Source organism: Cibotium barometz, chromosome 24 (assembly GCF_041138505.1).
Source record: "Cibotium barometz isolate CiBa-2024 chromosome 24, ASM4113850v1, whole genome shotgun sequence".
In the NCBI taxonomy this organism is placed as follows: Eukaryota; Viridiplantae; Streptophyta; class Polypodiopsida; order Cyatheales; family Cibotiaceae; genus Cibotium; species Cibotium barometz.
The window spans coordinates 10,538,886-10,563,102 of NC_141069.1; the positions used below are offsets into that span (position 1 = coordinate 10,538,886).

General features: G+C 45.2%; 1 protein-coding gene across 1 annotated transcript; it reads right to left on the bottom strand.

Annotated features, from left to right (window-relative positions):
• Nucleotides 1-689: 689 nt before the first annotated feature.
• On the bottom strand, nt 690-23,395 carry TRM10 (tRNA (guanine(9)-N1)-methyltransferase-like protein). The gene is made up of 3 exons (XM_086818150.1): nt 22,649-23,395; nt 22,132-22,491; nt 690-1,464 (listed from the first exon to the last, which is right to left on the bottom strand). Exons 1-3 carry the CDS (start codon nt 23,387-23,389, stop codon nt 1,255-1,257), a joined length of 1,311 nt encoding a protein of 436 aa, XP_086674276.1. The 5' UTR covers nt 23,390-23,395; the 3' UTR covers nt 690-1,254.
• Between the last annotated feature and the right edge of the window lie 822 nt (nt 23,396-24,217).

Genomic DNA, 24,217 nt, shown 5'->3' on the forward strand with positions numbered 1-24,217 from the left:
TAAACAAAAGTTGCATTTTGCTTTTTGCCTGCATTTGTTTCAATCTGTAGCAATCTATAGTTGTTTTAGATATATATTCCCCTTCTATACTCAAATTGCATTGGTGTGAGGTCATCACAAATGTATAATAATGTGCCTTTCAATGTTTCATCTTTTCTAACATCACTAGGTGAATTGTTGCATCATCTTCACGACATCGCAGCACAAGTCATTCGAACCTGGGAATGGGATCTCCGCCCAAGGACTTTCCCCCTCTAGCCGCTGTGCTCTTTAGAACCATTGAAAATTTTTACCTATGCATGACGATGCATGCACGCATTACCCTTGTTGTCGCATGGCCAATATGCACCGGCAGATGCATTGAAGGGCAAGGGTTTTTCTCACCATGATTCTGTCTTCTACCTACACCATGTACATATATTTCTCTAGTACAACCTTTATACAGCTTCATACACATTGGTCAGTTTTTACATATTACATTCTCGAATATTCAACGTACTCACCATCTCATGGAAGACCAACCTCTGCATCGAAGCTGATTAAGCTGAGTTTCACAAGCATTTACCTCGACGTGATAGTTGAAGCGCATCTGTTTCAACTGATAGTTAAAAAATTCCACTTGCATAACGTATCACGGTTTATAATACTAATTATGCAAAGCTTGTAGAAGCAAAGCCTTCCGATACAAGTTTTTGGCTAACGATTCGGGTTAAGAGTTAAATTAATGCCCCTTTGTTCAGTGTGCAATAAAATGCACCATGAAAAAGCTTCAAAACGTTTTTGACATTCTATGGTGTTGCTGGCAACTGTACTTCACACAGTAGGCAAACCGTTAACATGGACAAGTGGCCAAAAATGTACTTCACACAGTAGGCAAACCGTTAACATGGACAAGTGGCCAAAAATGAAGTGGGCTAGCTACCAGTGGCATCAGTAATCAGACAAAGTATTTCTAGGTCCTATTGAGCGATCCTCCGACCTCTAAATTGAGCCGGTAACATTAAATGCCTCTTTGCTTTTACAAAAGTCCAGATTTGGGTGACAGTAAAGAATCCCTGTGCCAACAATTTTTTGGAGAGGCAACAGAATCAGCTGCTCTACCAACCTGCTACCAGTTTAGAACACACTGACAGTTCTTAGAATTACATTACAAATTAGTCAGAAATTAACCACCAAATTGGCAACCCAATAAGCCAAGGCTCACTTCTTGTGGTTCAGTAAGTCGTAAGCCAAAGAACTCAGCACAAGCCTCTTTCATACATCATCACAAGAATGGCGACTTCCATCTTTCTCAAAACTTTCGGTCTCGAGTTGAGGAATCTTGGATTGTGTTTGATCCGTATCATCATAAACATCTTCACCGGATCTTTTCCTCAAGGGAATCACTTGGCGAAGAGCCACTTCCCAATTTTTCAATTCAAGGAAACGGAGGATTATTTCAACCACTTGATTAACGGTCAGAACCTGCAAAAACAAAAATAAGGAAAATCAATACGTTAGGATGCATGGGAACTAATTCTTACCCTTAGAAACCTGATTCTTACCCTTAGAAATGGCATACATGAAATCTTCACAAGAAATAACCACCAACAAATCAATGTGCTTTTGATTCACTGCAGTACAAGTACTGGTTAATTAAGACAGCTGCTACCTGGCGATGAACTAAGGAACCAAAACCAATAATGCTGTTACCCCAACAGTTAAAAAGATTTAAGCAAGACGTTTGAGTCCATTGCCTAATGCTGCATGGCCAGAGAGCTGCCAGTGTCACAGTTGCAACCAAACAATCCACTTTAAATATTTGCAACCTTTAACTGACGATCTAAAACTACGAAGTTCATCAAAATATTCAATCCCCTATACACGTGTTCTCATTTCAATCTCCATTGAGCAAACTTAAAAAAGCACATTCACTTTTTGCTCAGCTTCAAATTCAGAAGGTATGATGTTACAACTCTCCTCAAGGCATGACCGTTTACCCTACACAGTCCCACTCTGTCCCTGATGTGCAACAGCCCTAGCCTTGGCTCGGGGGAGATCGGTGGATGCCGGTCGCAATTGGGAGGTGAGCTAGCCTGCTACTTCATGATTTGGTTTAGTACTAAGAGTGCTTTCAATTGTGTTTAGGACAGATTCTGGGAAAGACTTTACAACAACCATTTCAGATGGCTTGAGTCACGGCTTGAGTCACACGAGGTGGGTAGCACATAATCAATGTCTTGGTGTCTTCATGCCTTGGCACCTATATTTTGCATGTGTGGATGTGGGGGTTGAGAATGTAATGCCTCTACTAAGTGCAAGAGAATGGGTGACTTGATAGAGCAAGAGTTTTCAAGCATTGTGTGGACTCCTTGTGTGATGCACATTCCTTGGATCTTCTCATAGAGGACATTGGGAATTTGACTTGGGTGCAGCCAATTATGGATGATGTGACATGCATAGCTTCTTTCGAGAAGCACCAAGCTCTGGCTATTTTCCGCTCCCACAATCAAAAAGACATCGTACAACCTTCCAGAGCGATAAGTAATACAATGGTACCACGGATATACTGAGCCATGGAAGAACTGAAAAGGAACTTTAAAAAATACCAATGTGTATATACATCTGGAAGACCTGGCCAAGACCTCAATGCCCAGTTGCATAGAAACCACCCCCAGCCAAGCGGCCCGCCAGCCAGCTAGGCGACCAAACCATAACGGGTGCCGGCCACACCTTGTGGTGTGGTTACCACACACACCAAAGGCCAAAGGGCGCAACGCAGAGGGATTCGAGCCTGCACCAACAGGCCAAGGCATTAAGGCACTTCCACTAGCCAAGTAAGCCACATGTTCTCATGTTTAGCCAAGCCTAAAACCAATGTTTCTGTGCTATACCTCCTTTGTTCATAGTTGTGCGCCACCTACAAGGTCATGATGATGACAATGCCGTCCATGACGCCCTTGTTGAGGTTTCTGATGATGGTATGCACAGCAAAGCAAAGCGCTCTCTCTTCTATTAACGCATGGAAGAAGTCAGCGCAAACACAAAGCCTTCAAAAGCTTATAAAAAAACCATCCAGTCCACACGCTTTTTAGCTCCATACATAATTTTCTCTTCATAATAATCTTCTCTTCATAATAATCTTCGTTCTATATTACAAAGACGCCACTAAGGCTTATATATAGCCTTGAGAAAAGATTCTGATAGCTTTATAAAAAGCAAACTATCCACGTTTTTCAAGGATGGAGTTGTTGGCTAGATGTATGGTGAAAGCACAAAAGCTGCCTCATACTTTTTGGATGGAAGCCATCATGTGTGCAACTCGTGTGTTGAACAAGTGCCCAACAAAAGCTTGGAAGACCATAAAACCATTTGAGGCTTGGTATAACAAGAAGCCAAAATTGGATTGTATGCGTACATTTGGGTGTCTGGCATATGCTCATGTGCCATAGCAACTTAAAACAAAGTTGGATGACAAAGCAATTAAATGCTTATTTGTAGACTACACTAGTTGGGATTCAGTTCATCCACATATGCCTCAAGTTGAACAAGATGCAAGACATATGGAACAGCCAGCAAATCAGCCCCCTTCTATGGAAGAGGTTGAAGATGATGTCAGGGAAGAGCAAACAACCATACAGGGAGCCAAATTTGCACCTAGATGGTTGTTAAAAACCTTGCACGATAGCAAAATTTCAGCTTCACTGACAAGAAGAACAAGGGCTAGTTCCAGCCATGCATTGAATGTACAGCATGGGGAGTTTGCATTTGCCATGGAGGGTCTCTTTGATTCACAAGGGCCTTCTTATGATAAAGAAGCACATGAGAATGAGCACTGGGTGCAAGCCATGTAGGATGAGATTTCTTCTATCACTGAAGAATAATACATGGGATCTTGTGGACACTGGATTTGCCGAGGCCAAGAATGTCACTGGAACAAAGTGGGTGTATAAAGTCAAAAGAAACCATCACCAAGTACAAAGCAAGACTTATGTAAAGGTTATTCTCAGAAAAAGGGATTAGATTACGAGGAGACTTTTGCTCCTACTTCCAAGATACTACGATCCATTCAATGATTGCATTGGCCGCACATAAAGGATGGAAAGTGCATCAGTTGGACATCAAGACTGCATTCCTGAATGGATTTGCAAGAGGAAGTATATGTAAATCAGCCCATTGGTTAAAAAAGATTTTCAAGCGAAGCTAGAGCCACCCCCCCCCCCTTCACCATGTTGCCTCCCGCCTGCCTTTGCCCTCCCTTCCGCCTCCCCCTCCCTCATCGCGTTGCACCCCACTTTTGTTAAGCTTTTAGCTTAATTAAACATGATTAAAAGATCTTAACGCTTAAATACTTGAGTAAACATAAGACAGAGCGGAAAGTTGTGTTGTGTTGCATTGAGACACAAGGCCTTCTTAAATAAGACTTGAATAGGTACAAATGAAGAGGCACATCCCTGACGAAAGGGTGTGACTCTTAAATGAACAATTATGTTCTTTGGACGTAGAGATGTGTCCTTTGATCAATAAATGTGTCCCTTTGAAGAGATGTGTCCTTTGGTGTGATGACCCATGTCAATAGTAATTAGAGAGATTTCAGTCACAATCGTGACATTCCCTCCCACTTAAAATAAGACTCTGGCTGAATAAGAGACTTCTAATGTTGCTCAAGATCTTCATCATTAGGCCATCTATGCTTGTGGAGAAGCTTGCACTAAGAAATATTGAAAATGCTTTAAATGCTATGTTGCGGTGTAGAAGAATCTACTGAAGGTTCAACCATGAATATATATATATATATATATATATATATATATATATATATATATGCACATCTCTCTCTATGTTGTGCATTATCTTCGTCGCGAAAGATTGTTGAATTCTGAACATTGAAGTTACCGATTTTATCCACCAAGCTTCCACATGTTACATTGGTATCAGAGCCTTCTTCAAGTGTGAAGATTCAGCCAAAAAAACCAAAAAAATAACAATAATAATAATAATTTTTTTCACTTGTGTGGTTGGTTTCTAGACTCCGAAGGACCACCCCTTTCAGTGTGACTCCTGTCCCTAGAAGGACGGTTGGTTTTTAGCCTCTAGAAAGTCTCCCAAACGCATAGTGGATGGTTTTATTACGTTCCAAAAAGGAAGTACATGTTCCCACTATAGCAAGCTTCGACGAAGAGAGAGAATAAAGAACTTCAAAACAAAAAGCACCAGGCAGGTCTTCGAGGACGGCAAACGAGAGTGTGCACGACATGTTCCAGACGATGATGCGAGCAATCGCAAACCATAGCACCAAATTGGAAGAGCAAAAGGCATATATCTTGGCCCTGGAAGAAAGAACCCGTTTTCCAACCCCTTTTTCTCTCTCTCTCTCTCTCCTCCTCTCTCTCCTCATTCCCACATCCCGATAGCAAATCCTCTTCCCGAAGGGTTACTACTGCAGCCGAGTTCAACACTCGTGTAAGCCCAACGGACCGTGCAGTGACAAACTCAATCACGTGTCCAAGAGATAAAAATATAAAGAGAGAGAGGAGAGAGAAAAGGGAATGGGAATCTTGCACAGTACACCACATTGAGCGGGGAACAGGCCCCGCCCCCTTTCAAGAATTTATTCAAGAACAATCCACGGGCACGCTGGCCAGGATCAATACAATCAATGAATACAAAACAAACAAATATGCCGATATAGGATATCCAAGTCGATGTTGATGTCGACGTACAAGATCTCTGATGTTCAGCACACCACAGGGATGACCCACAAGTATCTCTCACCGAGCTAGTACCAAATCCAAATATCCAAATCTAAATCCAATGAATCCAAATCCAAGTCCAAGATCCATGTTCATGTCCAAGCTTCATGCCCAACCTATATGTCCAAGTTCCATGTTTATATCCAAGCTTCATGTTCCATGTCCAAGCTCTATGCCCAAGTTCTCCATGTCCAAGCTATATGTCCAAGTCCAAGAAACACTCGCTCATCCCATGAGAAATATCCACAACTCCTATAGCCTTGTCCATGAAGAAAACCATGGAAAAGCTCTTTCTTGCAAGAAAACTGATATAAAACTTGTTTTAATGGTTTTTGGGCGATAAAACATCCAAAAAGCAATTTTTAGGGTTTTTGGAGCAGTTTTAGGGTTTCTGAAATTTTTGCCCGTACAGCTCCGTACACGCGTCCATATCGCCCATGCATATGCCCATATAAGTCTAGGGATGACCGTACATCTAAAAAGCATGTTGGAGAAGGTGTTGATGGCGAAGAAAAAGCTCTTCATGATCATAATGATGTCTCCACATACTCCACGATCTCTTTCAATCTTCAATGATCTTGTTCATGGTACTACAAGAGAAGTCCAATCCTTTTTATACTTGTAAGAGACCCTGCTTTTTGCCAAAAAGCCTTCATGCTTTTGCTTTGCCTTTTTAAGCTTTGCTTTTCTCTTTATACTTTTATTAATAAAATATTACTCAACTTTTGGTGCTTTGCTTTTGTGGCTTTAAGGCCTTGCTTTTTGGCCTTAGAGTTGCTTTTTGAGAAAGCACCTTTTAGCTTTTTGGTCCGGCTCAATCTCCTCTTTCCAATGGTGCCCTTGGCTCGCGGTCAACCCTGTTTGACTTTTTATTTTTTCCCTGCTTTTTGACCAAGAAAGGTGCTTTTTCTTAATCAATCCTTATAGACCATGTCCCCATGTCTTCTTCCACCTATCTGGTGTCCGGGCATGGATTTCATCATGTGAAATAGAGCTAGGAGGACCAAATAGTTACAACTCGAGTTGCAGATGCGAGCATTGGATATTCGATTGATGGAAGACCATGCGGTGGCATCCCGTGCTGCTTCACAAGAAGACGCCAGGCAACACGTGGAGCACAAAAGATTTTTTGCGGCGTTAGACGCAAGGACAACACTAGCTTCTTCCTCGAGTCATCCTGCCAAGAGGATGAACTTCATTAAGTATAATGGTAAACTTGACCCCTTAACCCTTTATTCTTTGGTTGCATCAATTTGAAGCTTATTTTGTGCTGAAGTATCCTGTAAGCTTATATTGCTACTTATTTTAACTCTGTAGTATAATGATATTGACAGAGTGATCTTGGCTAGTTGGTATTTAGAAGGCGAGACCATTCCATGGTGGACCTAGTGGGCTCATGCCCACACCAGATTAGATATGGCAGCTTATGCCTGGGACGAGTTTGATAGAATGCACAACGGAAGAAGGGAAAGTGGAAACACAAGAGAGAGAGTGAGAGAGAAACATGGAGAGGAAACACAGGTATAGACCTGCTCTCAATATCATCAACCAAGAATACAAGTCCCGAGCAAGAGTGGAGAAGACCTCGTATGTGAGGGACTGCAGCAAAGAATTCTAAGCAATGAAAAAGGAGTGAGGGTATGTCGGCTGTATATATGCCCAGAAGTAGGCAGCCGACCAGCTCACGACTAGGGAAAAAACCTCCACGACTAGGATAAAAGGTTCCCAAGATTCCATAAAATGAGGATAAAATATGGGTAAAATAAGTGGGGTGACCAGCCCCTCTAGCTAACATGGTCAGTCCTAGAGGGTAAAATAGGACACCAAACAGGAAGCTCGCAACAAGGAGATGATGTCTAACACCCCCTCTCAACACACCGGATGCTGAGTGCACTCCAAGAAGCCAAAGACGCCGTCCTCGATCAAAGATGAAAGACTGCAGAAACAGGTGCCAGGAAAGCTCCACAAGCAATCTCCTCAGCAACTCAGCTACAAAAGCAACAGAACAAGCTGCCAGGTACACTGCTCCTCTAGAAGAAAACAACTAGGTAGGTTGCAACGTGCTGCTCCAAATAATGGTTCCAAACCCAAGTGTAAGAACACTCCCCACAGTCGTATGTCATGTTTCCAGCCTGGAGAAGGTATGTAAAACCTCAAAACCAACCAAGATCAAATCCTATAGATGATCAATCCTGGGAGAAGCAAGCTGCTCCTCACTCGAACCCTCTAAGTCTATCTGCTCAAACTCTGTAACAAGAGTTGCCAAATGCTGTACAAAAGCATCCTCTAAAAAGGTCGGCATCACAAGATGTAAAGACTCTGTAGAAAAGATGGGGTCCATCTGCTCAAACTCCGTACCATGAGTTGCCCAAAGCTGTACACAAGCACACTCCACTGAGGTGGGCATCGCAAGATGAAAGGACTCCACATCCACCTCTGAAAAAAGATGTCGTCGGACTGGTACAAGCCCAACCTGATTCTGATCAAAATCCAAAAAACTTTGGAAATACCATTGTGTCCCAGGCACGGTTAGCAACCACAGATCCAAAGCATCCCACTGGGTCCAAAAAACCATCCTCCAAAACAACAAACCTGCAGAACTGGCAGGGGGGAGGGGCATCCTCATAAGCATCACAAAGAGAGGCAGACGTAGACTCCTCACAATGAGGAAGGAAAGCAAGAATATAAACTACAATGGTAACAAGATCCCAAGAATCGGCAACAAACAAATGATCCACGTGAAAGGATCACATCTCATCGGCAAAACACCCTCCTTTCTCTGCAAACACTGCAAAGAACATAGGCTTACAAAATAAACTTTGCTCAGGATCTCTGAAAAGATCACTGCTCTCCTCCAAAATCTGTAAACTCCTGCCATAGAACAAAGTCTCCACAGAAACAAAACAGCTCCCGAAAACAGATCCTCAAGTGAAGTAGCTAGAGATGAACCCCCTCAGCATGTAGAAAACTCCTTTGGGAAGCAAAACGCAGACAAAACACTGCTGTCCAGCAAAAAACAGCACTCCATCGCCAACAGAAGGCAAGGAACATGAAGAAACCGGGTAACCGTGAAGGCCGGGAAGAAAAGACAGGTATAGATGATCCGAAATCAGTAAAACGCTGACTGAAATCAGAAATTCGGTGTCCTCAAGTACCAAACTACCTCCAAAGCCACAATCCACACAAAACCCCCTTTGCAAGTGATCTGTGTCCACTGAAGAAGAAAACGCAGCCAAACAAGGGCTACAAACCTGAAAATTCAAGCCAACCAGTGTCGACACCTCCTATGAGGAAAAACGCTGAAGAGAAGGTACCTTCGGGTCCAACGGAAGAAGCCGAAAGAGCTACCAGCAAGATCTGTTCAGAAAAACACAACAACTATGGCTGCAAATCTGAAAACGCAGAAGTATCTGGGGCAGGAGATAGGGCTGAATCTGAAAAAGCAGAAGATATATGGTACCATCAAGTCCCAGAGCAGCAAACAGCATGTCACATGCATCCCACACTTGGATGCCACGTAGACATATCTGTACAAAAGGTGCAGGACCTAGGATGGAAAACTGGTCCCATGTGAGCCCAATCCGGGACGAGTCAGCTATGGTTCCATTCCAGTCGTCTGACGCCAGGTGTGCATTGTCTTGTTCATGCGTCCAAGGTCAGGTGTGCATTGTCCTACACATGAAACAATGCCAGTCCACCCTGTGAGTCTCCCTCTGGAATGATGTCTGTCAGTGGTTTTGAGTATCTGGTATAATACTAGATGCCAGATCATTGTGTAGACAGTTAGGGTTTGCATATAGGAAAAGGGGCCAGCCCATAGGGCTACCCCAAGGATAGATATGGGCATGGGGGAGATGTAGAACCACCCCCATAGTGGCCAGTAAGGCCTTGGCTGTGCCCACCAGCCATGGGATGGCCATGGAAGGGTTGTAGGACAGCCCTAGGGCTCCTGGACAGTTAGCCGACAGGTTACACAGCCCCTAGGGGACTGTAGGCCAAGTGTGGGGCAGCCCACACAGGCTGCCCAGCAGCCAGTAGCTTATGTGCATGGTGGCCAGCACCCTTAAGTGATGCGCAGCAGTTGTTTTGGGTTATGCGCTGATTTTACAGCATTAAATGCTGATTTTACAAGTCGTGGAGCAATTTTCAGGCAGCCGACTAGCATCCCTGAAGGGTATAAATACCCATTGCTTGGTTCAGTCCTTTCATCTCATAATTCACCAAGTGCTGAAGCTGATCAAAGGGCCAAGACAGTCAAGGACAAGCTAACGCAGAAGGGGTGAAGGATTGAAGGTCAAGGGCAGAGATCTTTCTCAGCCAAGAAGGTTCACGTTCAGTCTTTTATTTCAGTTTTGCATCATTCTAATAAAAGCAAATACACCATTCGTGGTGGGGGCCCTACAGAGGGTATTCGGGACCCAATACTCTGTCCTCTTCTCCCTCCCTCTCTATCTCTATTTTTCTGCACATCTACATTCAGTTTTGTGCGTTAATTTCGTCGCGACAAGTGTGCTGTTTTTCTGAGCATTGAAGTCACCGATCTCCCCCGAAGCTTCCGCATGTTACAGTGGTATCAAAGCCTATTTCAAGTGTAAAGATTCAGCAAGAAACCAGAAATTTTTTCTCGCTCGTGTGGTTGGTTTTCAGACTCCAGTGCTCATGCCCACACCAGATTAGGTATGGCAGCTTATGTGTAGAGACGAGTTTGTCCGCGACCTTAAGCAACGGTTTCTACCGCCCCATTACCTTGAGCGACTCGAAGACGAGTTTAGGGGAGCGCATCAGAACGCGCAACCAATCCTTCAATTTGCCAATAGAATTTTGACTTTATGTTTGCAATTAGGCTTATCTGATACGGACAAGAAAGGGTAATTTTTGTATGGCCTTGACACGCAAATCCAATGGGAGGTGCGTATGTTTAGGCCAGCCACCTTTGAAGACGCACTCTCGCTTGCGCAGAGTGCTGAAATGAAGCACAATGGTGGCAAGCCCAAGACTTCCCAGCCGGCTACTCCCAAGGCTACCGCCTCGGAGGGAAAAGGCCAGAACCAGACGAGGTCTTCCCCAGGACAGAGCACAGGAGCCTCTGGCTCCAAGAACAATGCGTCCAAGTTTACTCCATACCAAAAAGCGGAGGCAGGCAAGAGCTCAGGAGATTTCTCAGTACAAGGAGGGTAGGTGTTTCTTTTGTCATACAAAAGGCCACACTTCTCGGGAGTGTCCTAAGAAGACTACCGCTCCAAAGACGGCCGCCTTAGCCTCCACAGCTTCCGTAGTGAGCCCAGCTCCCACACAGACCCCAGGGGCTGTCCCTAGTTCTTCAAATCCCAATGCTTCAGTTGGAGCAATCATTACCCGAGAGCTTGAAGATAAGTAGAAGGGCGCCCATGACCAGGAGTATGAGCGCAACGAATTGCTCAAGGACCTTTGGCTACATAGGTGGCCAGAGAGTCGTCATGTTTGACAGCGGTAGCACGAAGAACGTGGTCAAGGAACAGACCGCTCGGCATGCCCGTTTCGTCCCGACTTCGATGGACAAGCAAGTTGAGGGTTTTAGCACAGGCATGACCACGAGCATCAAGTATGAAGCCCTAGGTGCTAAATTGATTATTCAGGGCATAGAGTTTGTGCACGATTTTATGGTTGCCCCTCTTGTGGGAGCAAACATAATTTTGGGCATTCAGTGGTTTCACAAGTTCCTCCCTGATGTCAAGTGGGACAAGCACACTTCCCAGATTAATCGAAATGTGTCAAACGCCCCAGTGACCATTAAGTGTGAGCCAAGAATTCCAAACTTTCCGCTCATAAACCACTTACAGGCTAAGCGAGCAATTAGGAAAGGCGCACATTGTGCAATGATATACATCCAGACTGCCCAGACAGTGGCCAGTGCTTCCGAGAAGTATTTGGCTCTGCATGAAAGTTCCAGAAGATTTCTCTTCGGGACAATCTCCCTCCCCAGCTCCCCCCGTTGAGACCGGAGGACCACAAGATTAATCTCCTCCTAGGCTCGGAACCCCCGAGCAAGTTTCCATATCGCCTTTCCAAGGCAATGGAATCGGAGTTGGACCGCCAACTCCAAGAATTGTTGCAATCTGGCTTCGTCCACCCCAGCGTGTCGCCATTTGCAACCTCGATCCTGTTTGTCAGAAAAAAGATGGGTCTTCTCGTTTGTGTGTCGATTATCGTACACTCAATAAGCTGACTATCAAGAGTAGATTCCCAATGCCTCGAATAGATTATATTCTCGAGAGACTGAGTGGAGCTAAGGTGTTCTCGAAACTTGATTTAAAGAGTGGGTACCACCATGTGATGATTGTGGAGGAGGACATCCCCAAGACAGCCATCCATACGGAACAAGCCCACTATAAATTTGTGGTCATGCCTTTTGGCTTGACGAACGCCCCAACTACATTCAATGAAACTTGCAGGGCCCAGGGGACTAGGGCCTTTGACACACTTGTTGATACCATCAATGCATATTAAAACATTTAAACATGGCCACAGCCTTAACACATATCCATCATCACTTTGCATGAAACATAAAAGCTGAACAAAACATCCACAAATGCTGAAAATGAAGCTTGTACATGTGACACCGCATAGAGGCCGGAATGGACCGACCCCCCCCTTGGAGTATTTTATTACCCAAGGAGAATAATATCATGTACAAGCTTTGAGGCCCTTACTCTCCCCACGGGAGATGCCGGATTATCCATATACAAATGCCATAACACAGCCCAACACGAGGCTACCAAGCTGGAACACAGGCTGAAGAAATGCCGAGCCAACAATATAATCCATATACCTCCGTGTGGGTACTGATTCTTCCCCAAAAACCACGGGTCTTCATGCAATAGAGCTGGTATAGCAAGTACAACTCTCCATTCAGCCGATACAAGTACAATGGCTGGTACAGCAAGTACAGTGGCTGGTACAACTGGTACGGTGGTCGATACAATAAGTACAAATGTTGGTACAGCAGGTATAATGGCTCGTACAGTGGCTTCAGTATTTCTTCGCGATGGAAGCCTCCAAAACAATCCCCAACAGTCGGTATTCTTCATGGGCAGCCTTCAAGAGAGAGAGAAACAGAGTAGCCATCATTAGGGCAGCCTGTAACGGTGGTAGAGGCTAGTGTGCAGCAAGAGAGCCTCCATTAATGAAGAAAGAGGGCTCCAATTTATAGATTTGGGGCTCCCATGAGTGAAAATGGAAAGAGAAGGCTATGATGACAAGTGGAGAGCCACACAATAGCTGGAGTGACAAGTGTGAGGCCACTTGTCTCACTTTGATCCACTTTCTTGCCACATGTCCCAATCTAAGAGATGGGTTCTCCCATAATCTTTACCTCTAAAAATATCCCAACTAGTAGACATTCTGTCATAGGCACTTTGCCAACTCTTGGTATCTGCTCAATTCCAGATGTAATGACGCGAACAGAATTTCCATCGGAGTCAGGCCAAAAATAGCAACTCTCCTAAATTTTAGGAGTGTGGTCCTTTGTATTCCAAGATAATCCCCCATTCCCAAAGCTTGTACTTTCCAAATATTTAGACATCCTGGAGTCCACCAGACCCCTTTCATACTGGGAAATGTCCAAGTTGGTGACATACTCCCGAGCTTCTTAAAAGTTGTCCGCAACTTTAAGCTTCAAGCCATATATTCAAGATATAATCATGTCCCATCATGTGGGCGAGACAAGACAATCTCAAAAATCCAATATAACTGAAGAATCCATGTCCCAAAGAAATGGGTGAAACTAAATAAGTCTCCATAATACCAATATCAAAATCATGTCCCAAAATAAATGGGCGAGAATTCCATGGAAGATATGCTAGACACAAGCACAAGAGCCAATTGTGTCTCAATCACCAATATCAATGAGATAATCATATGCCAATGAAAATCACCAACCAGATACTAAGACACTTAAATAAGTGCCTCACAAAGAAACATGTGCTATGCACACAAACTGGTGCCATTCAAGAGCACAAACCATGGTAACAGAAAAGCTGGTTCTCCATAGTTCTGGCGATCCTCTCTCCCAATCCCAACAGTTCCCATGTTCTCCCATACAATCCCAACTCTGATCAACAAGCATGGTGTGGAAGAGTGACAGTCTGGTAATGGCCACTTAAGTGTGGATACGCTGCAGGTGCAGGCTTTCCCGGACCAGATGGTGGATAGCTTGCCAGTTGATGGCAGCAATTGGCAAGAACTTTCCAGTACTGATGTTGGTGGTTCTTGTGTTCATCAATCAAAGGAAACTAAACAGGTAACTTATGCTCTGATGTCTCGTAGTATTCGGGACAAAGAAATTCCTGTAGATAAGGATGTTCTTTCCACGGGAGCCTCTCGAAAAGCCACGCAGGTGGCAGTTGATTACTTGCAAAAGGAGGTGGATTCTCCAGGCTTTGTGGTTCCAGATTCAGAGGGGGTGGTTGACAGGTTTCAGAAGGCCTTGCGTGGTCTTCACCAGGTTTCCAGGACTTGGTTTTGCACCGTAACAGGTGTTGATCCTTGTGAGCAGTGTGATGCCTCTTTGACTCAGAAGCAGAATGATTCATTGATTTGGTTGATGGACACCAGATTGGACGTGAGCTTCTTGATGAGGCAGTTGAGCTCATGGTTGCAGATGACTCTTTGGGAGGCAGGATTGCGTATCCTGTGGTTTCTGCGGCATGCGAAGGATCATGGACTCTTTTACACAGGAGGGGGATTGATTGATGGAGTCTGACTCCACAATTGGAGTGACTCAGTTTGGCGAGGAGATCCGGACACGAGGAGATCTACTTCAGGCCCAAACAGTTTTATGGAGCAGTAAGGGGCAGTTATCTTTTGCCTTGTTGTCAACAGAGGTAGAGTACCGGGCTGCTTGTGATGCTGCTTATGAGGTGGTGAGGTTGCAGAGGTTGCATTGCAGGATTGGGCTTCGACTGGAGGAACCCACCGTCATCCAGAGGCACTTTGTTCGTGAAAAGATTCTTGCTGATGACATCTTGCTAGAGTTCTGTTCGACGGAGGACAGTACGGTGGACCTCTTCACGAAGTCACTATCTCAGGATTTGCTCAAGCGGCACCCCAGCTCCCTGTGGTTGGTTTCACAGCCAGGAGCTGAGAGGGAGTGTTAGAAGTCATCTCCTATCTTTCTGAAGCAAACGCTGGTTCTCAAAGGCTGGAGAAGCAAACGCAGAAGCTTCAAGAGGGATGGATTAGTCTAGGCTGAAGGCGGGGAATGCTCCTAGTGCTCAGGAGAAAGGTGCCTAGCTCACTGAAGACTGAATGCTGAACTAAGCCCTACGCAAGCCTATTTATACTAACTAGGGGTTGGTCAAGTTGGCTGGTCATTTATTTAATAAAGTTTATATTTATAAACGACATTAAATGCTAAATAAATACCATAAAATATGGAAAAAATACCAGATAAATCCTAGTAAATTCCCTAAGGCTTCTGAGATGTTCTAAATGATGCACAGGCATATGAATGCATGTTATGCAAAATGCAGAGTGCTCTTCTGATGCAAACCCTAAGGCTTCTACTGACTCTACATGCATGAATGATTCTCTCCAAGTGGGTTAAGGGACTTGACTGACTCACGGACCCGCTAAGGCTGAGGAATGACCTACATAGCTCGTGCTTGACTTATCCTGGACTGAGGATGTACAATGGGGTCACGACGTACGACAAATATCATCCTACTGGGTTCTAATAATGTACAAATGTTGCACTGCTGATGATGAGCCAGTTTGTCACCATGCACTGAATGCAGAGTGCATGTGACATTTGATGTGCTGAAGTGTTATGTCCACCATCAACAAGGTAAGTGGGAATCATATTTGCCTTTAGTTCCAGCTGTTTTGAATGATTCTTTTTCTTCAGCTATTGGCAGGACTCCATATGAGGCAGCGTTTGGAAGACCATTCCACTCGCTATTGACCAGGACCTCATCTAAAGTACCTGAAGCAAACAAAGTGACGGAGTTTTACCAGGAGATTTTAGAGTCAATAAAAGATAGGTTGGCTAAAGCGCAAGAGGCCTACACTCGACAGGCCAATAAAGACCGAAGGGATATGAAGTTTTCAGAAGGGGATTGGGTTTATCTTCGAATTATGAAGCAAAGGTTGAAGTAGGTGGGCAAGCAATGCCCAAAGTTGTCTTTCAGTAGCTTCGGACCTTTTCCGATCCAGAGAAAGATTAATGAGGTTTTAATGAAGTTGAAGTTATCTCCGAGTTGGACCATGCACGATGTGTTCCACGTCAATTGGTTAAAGCCATATGCAAGTCCGATCCCTTCAGAAGTTAAAGACGAGGCGGAACCAGATATTATTGATGAAGCTGAAGTTATGGTTCCAGAACATATCCTTTTGCACCGTTTCAAGCATGGCTCAGGCCGAAGGCAAAGACAGTTCCTCACGAAGTTTCAAGACCGAGGGACCCACAAAGCGGTATGGCTTGACAAAGAGTTTTTCGACAACTATCCGGCGTTATTGACGGATTATTTGGAGGCTATGCAGCTTCCGTCAAGTTAAGCAGAAGGGGATGTCACGTGCATCCCGCACTTGGATGCCACGTAGACATATCTGTACAGAAGGTGTACCGTGTAGGACCTAGGATGGAAAACTGGTCCCATGTGAACCCAATCCGGGATGAGTCAACCAGGGTTCCATTCCAGTCGTCCGACGTCAGGTGTGCATTGTCCTGCACATGCGTCCAAGGTCAGGTGTGCATTGTCCTGCACATGAAACAGTGCCAGTGCGTAATACTGGATGCCAGATCACTGTGTAGACAGTTAGGGTTTGCATATAGGAAAAGGGGCCAGCCCATAGGGCTACCCCAAGGAAACCATCCTCTCCTATAATGATTTCGTCATCGAAATCAAAGGGTGGTTGTGCAAAAATCAAACATATACAAAAGGCCATGTATCGAAGCCAAAAATCATGGCATGAGTCACTATCATGGAAGACCCAAATACCGTAACATGAGTAGTATGATCCCCAGGGTCAAATGGAAAAGATGAGGGACTCCCGTTAATGATGAAGCTAACCAATCTCCCACTTGGATCAAAGAGAAAGTGTAAGAGACCACTGTCGATGATGTAGGTAGCTGAATATCCCCCAAGGTTAAATGGGAGATGCAAGAAGCCAATGTCGATGAGAAGACTAGGTATAAGTTTTCCTGGGTCAAATGGATAAATGTAGTATGCATCACGGACCCTCGAATCCAATGTAACAATAGCTCCTAGGTCAAAAGGAAATCTCAGGTCCGAGGAACAACTCATAAGCCCATCCTCGCGACCATAACATGGAACTGACATCCAGGGTATCAACCAAATGGAAGCAAAACTCCTAACTGGAATGTCGAATGGTCCATGTAAATCAAGACCAAGAGATGTCACAAGTGCATCTGAATAGTATGCCATGTAATCATCTACCATACATCCCAAAGCGGCACCCAAAGATGAATGTCTCGGCTCCAAAGAAACTAGGGTCGTATAGATAATCATGGAAACCGAAGAAACACATCTCAAAGTCGTCATCGTGCAAGAACTCATGTAAACCAATGCCGTCATCCACTATAGCATAGCTCGAATCATTTGAGGCATGATCCACTGCATCAATGTGTATATAGGCACGATCCAAAATATACATGCCCTCATGTGTGAACCCCTCCGCATATGTGTGGTCCTCCAAAGCAAAAGCATGATCAATTGGATCACCATAAGCATCATCATCACTGAATACTGATAGTGTATCCACACATGAGATAAAAGTAGCATCATCCACCAAATCACTTACCATGTCACCCTCACAATCTCTAAAGTCATCATCATGATCATGGTATGTGTCCATCGATGGTATCCATGTATAACCTATTTCCCAAGATAGGTCAACCTCTCTAACACAGTGACCAGACAGGGGACAAAGGGGACGGACCCTTGGAACGGGGGGACGCCGTCCCGGGAACACTTTGGGACGGGGACGGACGGACGTCCCCAGCTGGGCGTCCCTTACAAGGGACGGCGTTCCGGGGACGGATCCAGGAGGGGACGGTTGTGGGGGACGGTTGCATGGGAACACCGCACGTTACTATTTGGGCAATGGTCACATTTTTGACCTTTTTTTGGCCGTTTGGGAGGGGATTTTCGTGGGCCTTTAGCCTTGGCCCATAGGCCTTGAGCCTTTGAGGCTTTGGGCCTTGGCCTCTCTCTTGCCTCCCTCCCTATAAGAAGACACACACACACACACTCCCTCTCACACTTCAAGCTTTAGATTCACACACACTCTCTCTCCCTCAAGCGGCAAGCCTCAAGGGCCAAGGTCTCAAGTTTCAAGCTCTCACACAAGCAAGCTGTAGCCTCTCAAGACACACACTCTCTCAAGCTTCACACACACTTTTTTTTTGGTAATATCCAGTGCAGTATATTTATATGCTCATAAATTTACATGATGGGAGGTCTCCAAAACGGAGAGTATCCCAAAGATCAGAAACATAAAAAGAAAAGCTCTATGCAAGAAGCATCCATATCACCCTCATGGTGGCAGGCATCATATAAGGATTGCCGCAATGAGGCTCGGAAAGATTCATATGACTTGTGAATCTATCGACCCAAGTATGCCAGATTATGCTCACTCCAGATTGTCCAAAGAGCCCAATATCTCACCCAAGAGAGAAATAGTGAGTATTGAGACAAAGTGTTGCTGAATCCATGGAGCAGGCTGAAGAAGCCTGTAAGCTTTAGTCCAGGGATTTTAAGACCAGTCATCTGTCCTGTGTTTGTAAGATGATCAAGATACATTAAAAGGGGATGGGTCACAATGGCATATAAGAGAGCACTAAGAGGACAGCCCTGTCTAACTGATCGACCCAATGTCCATGACCGAGACAGATGACCCCCAAGAATGCACTGAGAAGTAGAGCCAGAATAAAGCCAGTAAACTGCATTTGCCATCTTGGGACCAAAGCCCAACTTGGTCATGATTTGAGAGATAAAATCCCATTGAACAGTGTCAAATGCCTTAGCAATATCCACCTGCAATATAAGCACATCTTGATGCGAATACTTAGCATATTCAATTGCAGTCAAGGCATTGGATATATTGTCATGGATTTGTCTTCGCAGCACAAACCCATACTGATGAGGATGAAGTCCCGCATCCAGTATCCTGTGAAGCCTATGCACAATCATTTTGGTAATGAGTTTGTAAACTACAGGCATCAAAGTAATAGGCCTCCAATCTGACATATGGTCACACAGATGTTTTTTGGGCACAAGTTTGACTATGCCATGCTTCCAAGAGTGCGGCAACTGATTTTCTTGCCAGGCAACATTGATCATTTGCAAGAGGACTTCTTTAACATCAATCCTGGAAAGTTCCTGCCAACTGCTGCCATCTACTGGCAAGCTATCCACCATCTGGTCCCGGAAAGCCCGCACCTGCAGCGTATCCACTTAAGTGGCCATTACCAGACTGCCACTCATCACAAACCTGAGGACTTGGGAGAGAGAGTGCTGAAAGCCTGTAAACTTCATTCTCCACTCCACCTTCCCAAACCACTTGGCCTGTTGCTTTGTCCCGGAGAGCAACAAAATGCTCATCAAACTCCACCCGTACGCCAGTCTTGCAAACCTGATGCACTGACAACAGATGAAAACCAAGTGCCGGAACATACAACACCTGGGAGGAATGCTTCCCCCCTCTGCCATCGGGAACTATCTCCATCTTGCCCTCACTGTGAACTGGGATAGTGGACGTATCCCCAGTAAGAATATGACCAGAAAGCCTGCAGAGATCCTGTAAACCGGAACGGGAAGGAGTCATGTGCCTGGAAGCACCACTATCGAGAATCCACTCCCGAGTATCCGTTGCGGAGAGTCCTCCAATCTCCTCCCTGCCTGAAGAAAATGAAACATCGGTGTCCATCACCTCCAGGTGCACAAAAGCCGGAGTCTTCATGATTGCTGCTGAGGAATCTTCACCCTTCTCGGTCTTCCGCTTGGGACACTGCCTCCAATAGTGGCCTTTCTCGCCACAATCATTACAAGTCATCTCTGCCTTCAGTTTCTCGCGGTCAGCGTCGGACTTCTTCTCAAAAGACTTCTCCGATGAAGCCTTCCCTTTGCCCGAGTTACGGCCTTTCGACCGTTGGCCAGTAAAGGCCTCCGAACCTCCACCCTGAGGAGGGTTCGTGAATCGTTCCTCCTAGTCCAGGACCATGGGGACAAGCTCCTCCCACGTGATGGTGCTGAGCCTGCCACTGGTAATCAAAGAGGAGTAAAATGTTGAGTACGAAGAGGGCAAATGTGACAGCAACGTGATGGCCATGTCCTCTGACGATATCTCCTTCCCAGCCTGAAGAACTTCCTGCTGAAGAGCCTGCAGCTTGTTAATATGCTCCCGCATCGTCGACGACTTTGCAGGGCTCATAACCCGCATCTGTACTTCCAAGGAAATCCTCTTCATGGGCGATACCCTGTGGTAAAGTGAGGCCAAATGCTGCCATATACCTCTGGCCAGCGTCATGTGCTTTACATGATTGATTACCTGTGGTGTGCAGTTGAGGAAAATAAATGAACGGACCCTGGCGTTCACGATCCCACATCTGTGTCAGGGCCTCCCGGTCCTTTCGGATCGACGGTAACTCCCCTTCCTCTACTTCCGGCCATGAACACCAACAATGACGAAATCGACGAGGTCGTAGGACTCCAGAACAGATTCCATCATCACCTTCCATATGCCGTAGTTGCTTCCGTCCAACTGACGGTCCACCGGGAACGTTGGGAGTGTCGGAATCTTCACGTGTCTCTCGGCCATCTCAAACAGATCTGCCATAGCGGGGATGTACTCTGAAAAGGGGTGGGTGCGTGGGAACAAAGAAGAACTAAAACCTACAAGTGGCTGTCCAGCAAATCAGCCCGCCTTCCTCTTGCTTCTCCTCTTCCCGAACAGTCCAAAACAGTCCACCAATCAGCCACAAAACAGTCCCCCTCTTGCTCACACAAATCCCAAGACCTATCTAGAGCCTAGGGCTCTGATACCATGTCAGAATACGCAGCGGAGATGATGACCAGATCTGGGAACACGAGCAAAAAATGCAGGCAGAAAAACAGCACGAGAGAGAGAGATGTAGACGTGTAACTCTGCTCTGATATACACAAGAAGATCCCGAATATGATACATGAATGGTATGGGGGCTGGGGGCCTATATATATGCCCCCAAATCAGCAGTCGGCCTGCTGTAGGGCAGCCGACTGGACACAGAAATCCTCCACGACTGAATAAATACAGTCGGCCAGCATCAAAAAGGATCGGCCAGCAGCAGAGGAGTCCCACGACTCATACAGTGCAGTCGGCCATGTCACAGATGCAGTCGGCCAGGCTGTGGGTCCACCTGCCACTACTAGACTGCCTCCCAAGCCATAGAAAAATGGGAAAAAATAGGGGAAAAATGCGGAGTGGGGAAAAATAATAAAACACCTCATAAGGGCGGGCACACCCACAACAAAGGCCCTGGTGTATAAAACTGGACAGGAGATGACTTCTAACAGCTCCGCCTCTGAGCTGCCCAGCACCACCGACTGCCAGCACTGCCCGAGCTTTCTCTAGCTTCCCGGCAAAAGATCTGCTAACAGGCTCAACAATTCGCCATCCGGGATAAGAGTTTTATTGCCATCTTGGTGTTTTCTTTCTCGAGGAGCTTCTTGAGGATTTTCTACAGATTGGGTATTGAGTTTTTTGCTGGAGACTTGGGATTTAATTCAAATTTTGGATATTGGTACTAGCCCGATGAGAGATTCTTGTGGGTCGTTCTTGAGGTGTGCTCGACATCAGAGATCTTGTGCCTCAACATCAACTTCGGCCCAGATTTCTACATCGACATACTTGTTTAATATTGTATTCATTGATTGTATTGGTCCTAGGTTGAAAAAGCCCGTAGAATGTTCCTGAATAAATTCCTGAAAGGGGGCGGGGCCAGTTCCCCGCTCAGTGTCGTGTACAAGTTCCCCGCTCAGTGTCGTGTACGAGTTCCCTAGTACAGCAAATAAGTAGTTGATAGGGCAAATGCACCGCTAAAGATAGAAAGAATAAGCACAATATCAAATGGCCAATCCTAGTGCTTGGGAGAATGCTTCAGCTATTGCTCCTGTGGAGGCATGTTCTGCCCAATTCCATTTGACAAAATGATTTGTAATATGGCCAAAACAAGCAGTGTTTGAAGGATAACAAGTCCAAGCTAGCTAGGTAGGGCAGCTATGGAAGTGAGACTCCAAGGGGATAGATGACGAAATTAAGTTGCCCCCTTGACCCCACCGGAAAAAAAGATCAAAAACATTAAAATTAGCCCACACCTTGTTGCAATAGAACAACAGCCACTAAAGATTTGACTGATGCATACCACGGAACTAATCATCTTGAGATGCTCGATGATGGGAAGCTTTGCCGTTGTGATCCCCTGACTTCTTGCCTTCTCAAGTGTTAGGCCTTTCCACCTGTTTCGATCAACTAGCCCCCCTATGATGTAGATCTTGGAATCCTCGAGTTGGTTTATAAGACAGTCAGAGTCTGCAGTGAGGTAAACCAAGTCTTTTTTTCTTTCCTGAAAAACTTCCAAGTAGGATCGTTCCTCCTTGTGAACCAGCCAATTGCTGAAACCAGAAACTCTGTCAAGATGACCAAGAATCTCCCCAGTGCATCCCGTTAGCGAGAAGCGCACAGGCACGACAGCCTTCGCATTGGCTGCGTAGGAATACATAACCTTAAAAAAAACAGAGAAAACTAATTAAGATATTAATCCTGAAAACATCATTCTCACTAGAATGGCAAGCTGTTACTTTCTCTAATAAGGTTAACACTCCTATCCTCCTTGGAGGAGTGATAACGTTTAATCAGAAAATTAAGGAAAATGCGTGTACCTGTTGCACCAGGCTAGCCAGTTCATTAGGCTTCATGCGATCACAGAACTCCAGATCGATGACAAGGTTTTGGCCATTCTCCATGGCCTGCCGGAGCCTGCTTTTTCTGTCATTCCACTTCTCCTTCCGTGCTAACCTCTTCTCTATCTTCTCCTTCAAGGCCATCCCCTGCTCTTCAACAGACAGAGAGGCGAGCTTGGCCTCCCACTCCTTCCTCTTCCTCTCTGTCTCTTGATGCCTTTTGCTCTTCTCAAAAGCTTTCCTCTGGATCTTCTGAGCTTTGTACCGCTCCATCTTCAGAAGCTTTTTCTGTGCATTTTTTGACAGAGGTTTGGACTCCTCTTGATGTTCAGTCCGACTGCCATTCAAACCTCCAACGGCCACGTCTAGGGTTGCGTCTTTTTCTGCACTGTCGGAACCTGCAGGCTTCTCGACGGCAATACTCAAACTGTTGTCCTTGCTTTTCTGTTCCTCGGCGTAATTTCTCTGCTCCTCGCCGTCGCCCTTGCCTTTCTGTTCCTCGCCGTTGCTTTTCAGCTGATTCATTATGCTTTGCAGTTCACTGCACGATGCTCTCACCAACAACGCTTCGTCTTTTCTCCTACCGCTGCCCCTACCTTTCCTCTGCTGGACAACAAGACTGGAAATGCGGCTCTGCGGACCATACCTATAGTGGCAGTGCTTTACCCAACTAGTCCTTCGCAAGCAGGGTTTTGGCCCCAATAGAGCTCCAAAGTTCATACAGCCGTCCACTCATCGGAACTTTTTTTATATTTATATACACGCAAAATATATATATATCTCAGCATATTCATTAAAACTTATATATGCATCTGTTTGCGCAGCCATTTAGTTAATCCAAAGGTTAAAAATAGCCTAACATCAATACCTTAAACCGCCAAAAGCCCATTATTCCACGAGAGAGAGAGAGAGATCGAGAGAGAAAGAAGAGAGGCCTTGTTCCTAGAATAGAGAGAGAGAGAGAGAGAGAGAGAGAGAGAGGGAGAAGGCTTATTCTTGGAATTGACATAGAGAGAGACCCTAATCGTGCCCTTCCCCTTCATTCTACAATCTTGAACTCTGAGAAAGGAGAGAGAGAGAGAGAGATGTACACCATCCTCCTCATTTCTTCATCGCAAGGCCATCGTCCAACTTTGTTGGCTTTTCAACTTTCTCCATGCCACTTGCAGTAAGTGACCACCTTTCTTCACGTGCAAAGCTATCATCCAGCTTTTTGCTTTTTTTACCTTCTACGTGGCCCCTTGCATTAAACAACCACTTGAATTGCAGTTTCTTTCACGACACATCACACACATACTCTTCCAAGATATACTTGCCATTTTAAGAGATCTTATTAATAAGTAATAAATTTCATTTATCTTAAGGTGGAAAGGATTTTGTAATTCATGCGGCTGGGAAAACATGTCATGGGGAGCTTATTCAATGAACTAGAGCTAGGCCACTTAATAAATTTAAATTAATGTGGAGATTACTAGGTGGACCTAAGCTTAGCACCAAACTAAGTAAACTGCTAATAGTTCTCCCATAGAGTATATACAAGCGGTCCAT

Excerpts from the sequence above, each read along its gene's own strand:
- TRM10 (XM_086818150.1), bottom strand. The coding sequence starts at position 23,389 with ATGAACTTTGGAGCTCTATTGGGGCCAAAACCCTGCTTGCGAAGGACT. Across the intron at positions 22,492-22,648 it reads TGGCTAGCCTGGTGCAACAG|GTTATGTATTCCTACGCAGC; the intron begins GTACACGCATTT and ends GTTTTTTTTAAG. Across the intron at positions 1,465-22,131 it reads TCAAGATGATTAGTTCCGTG|GTTCTGACCGTTAATCAAGT; the intron begins GTATGCATCAGT and ends TTGTTTTTGCAG.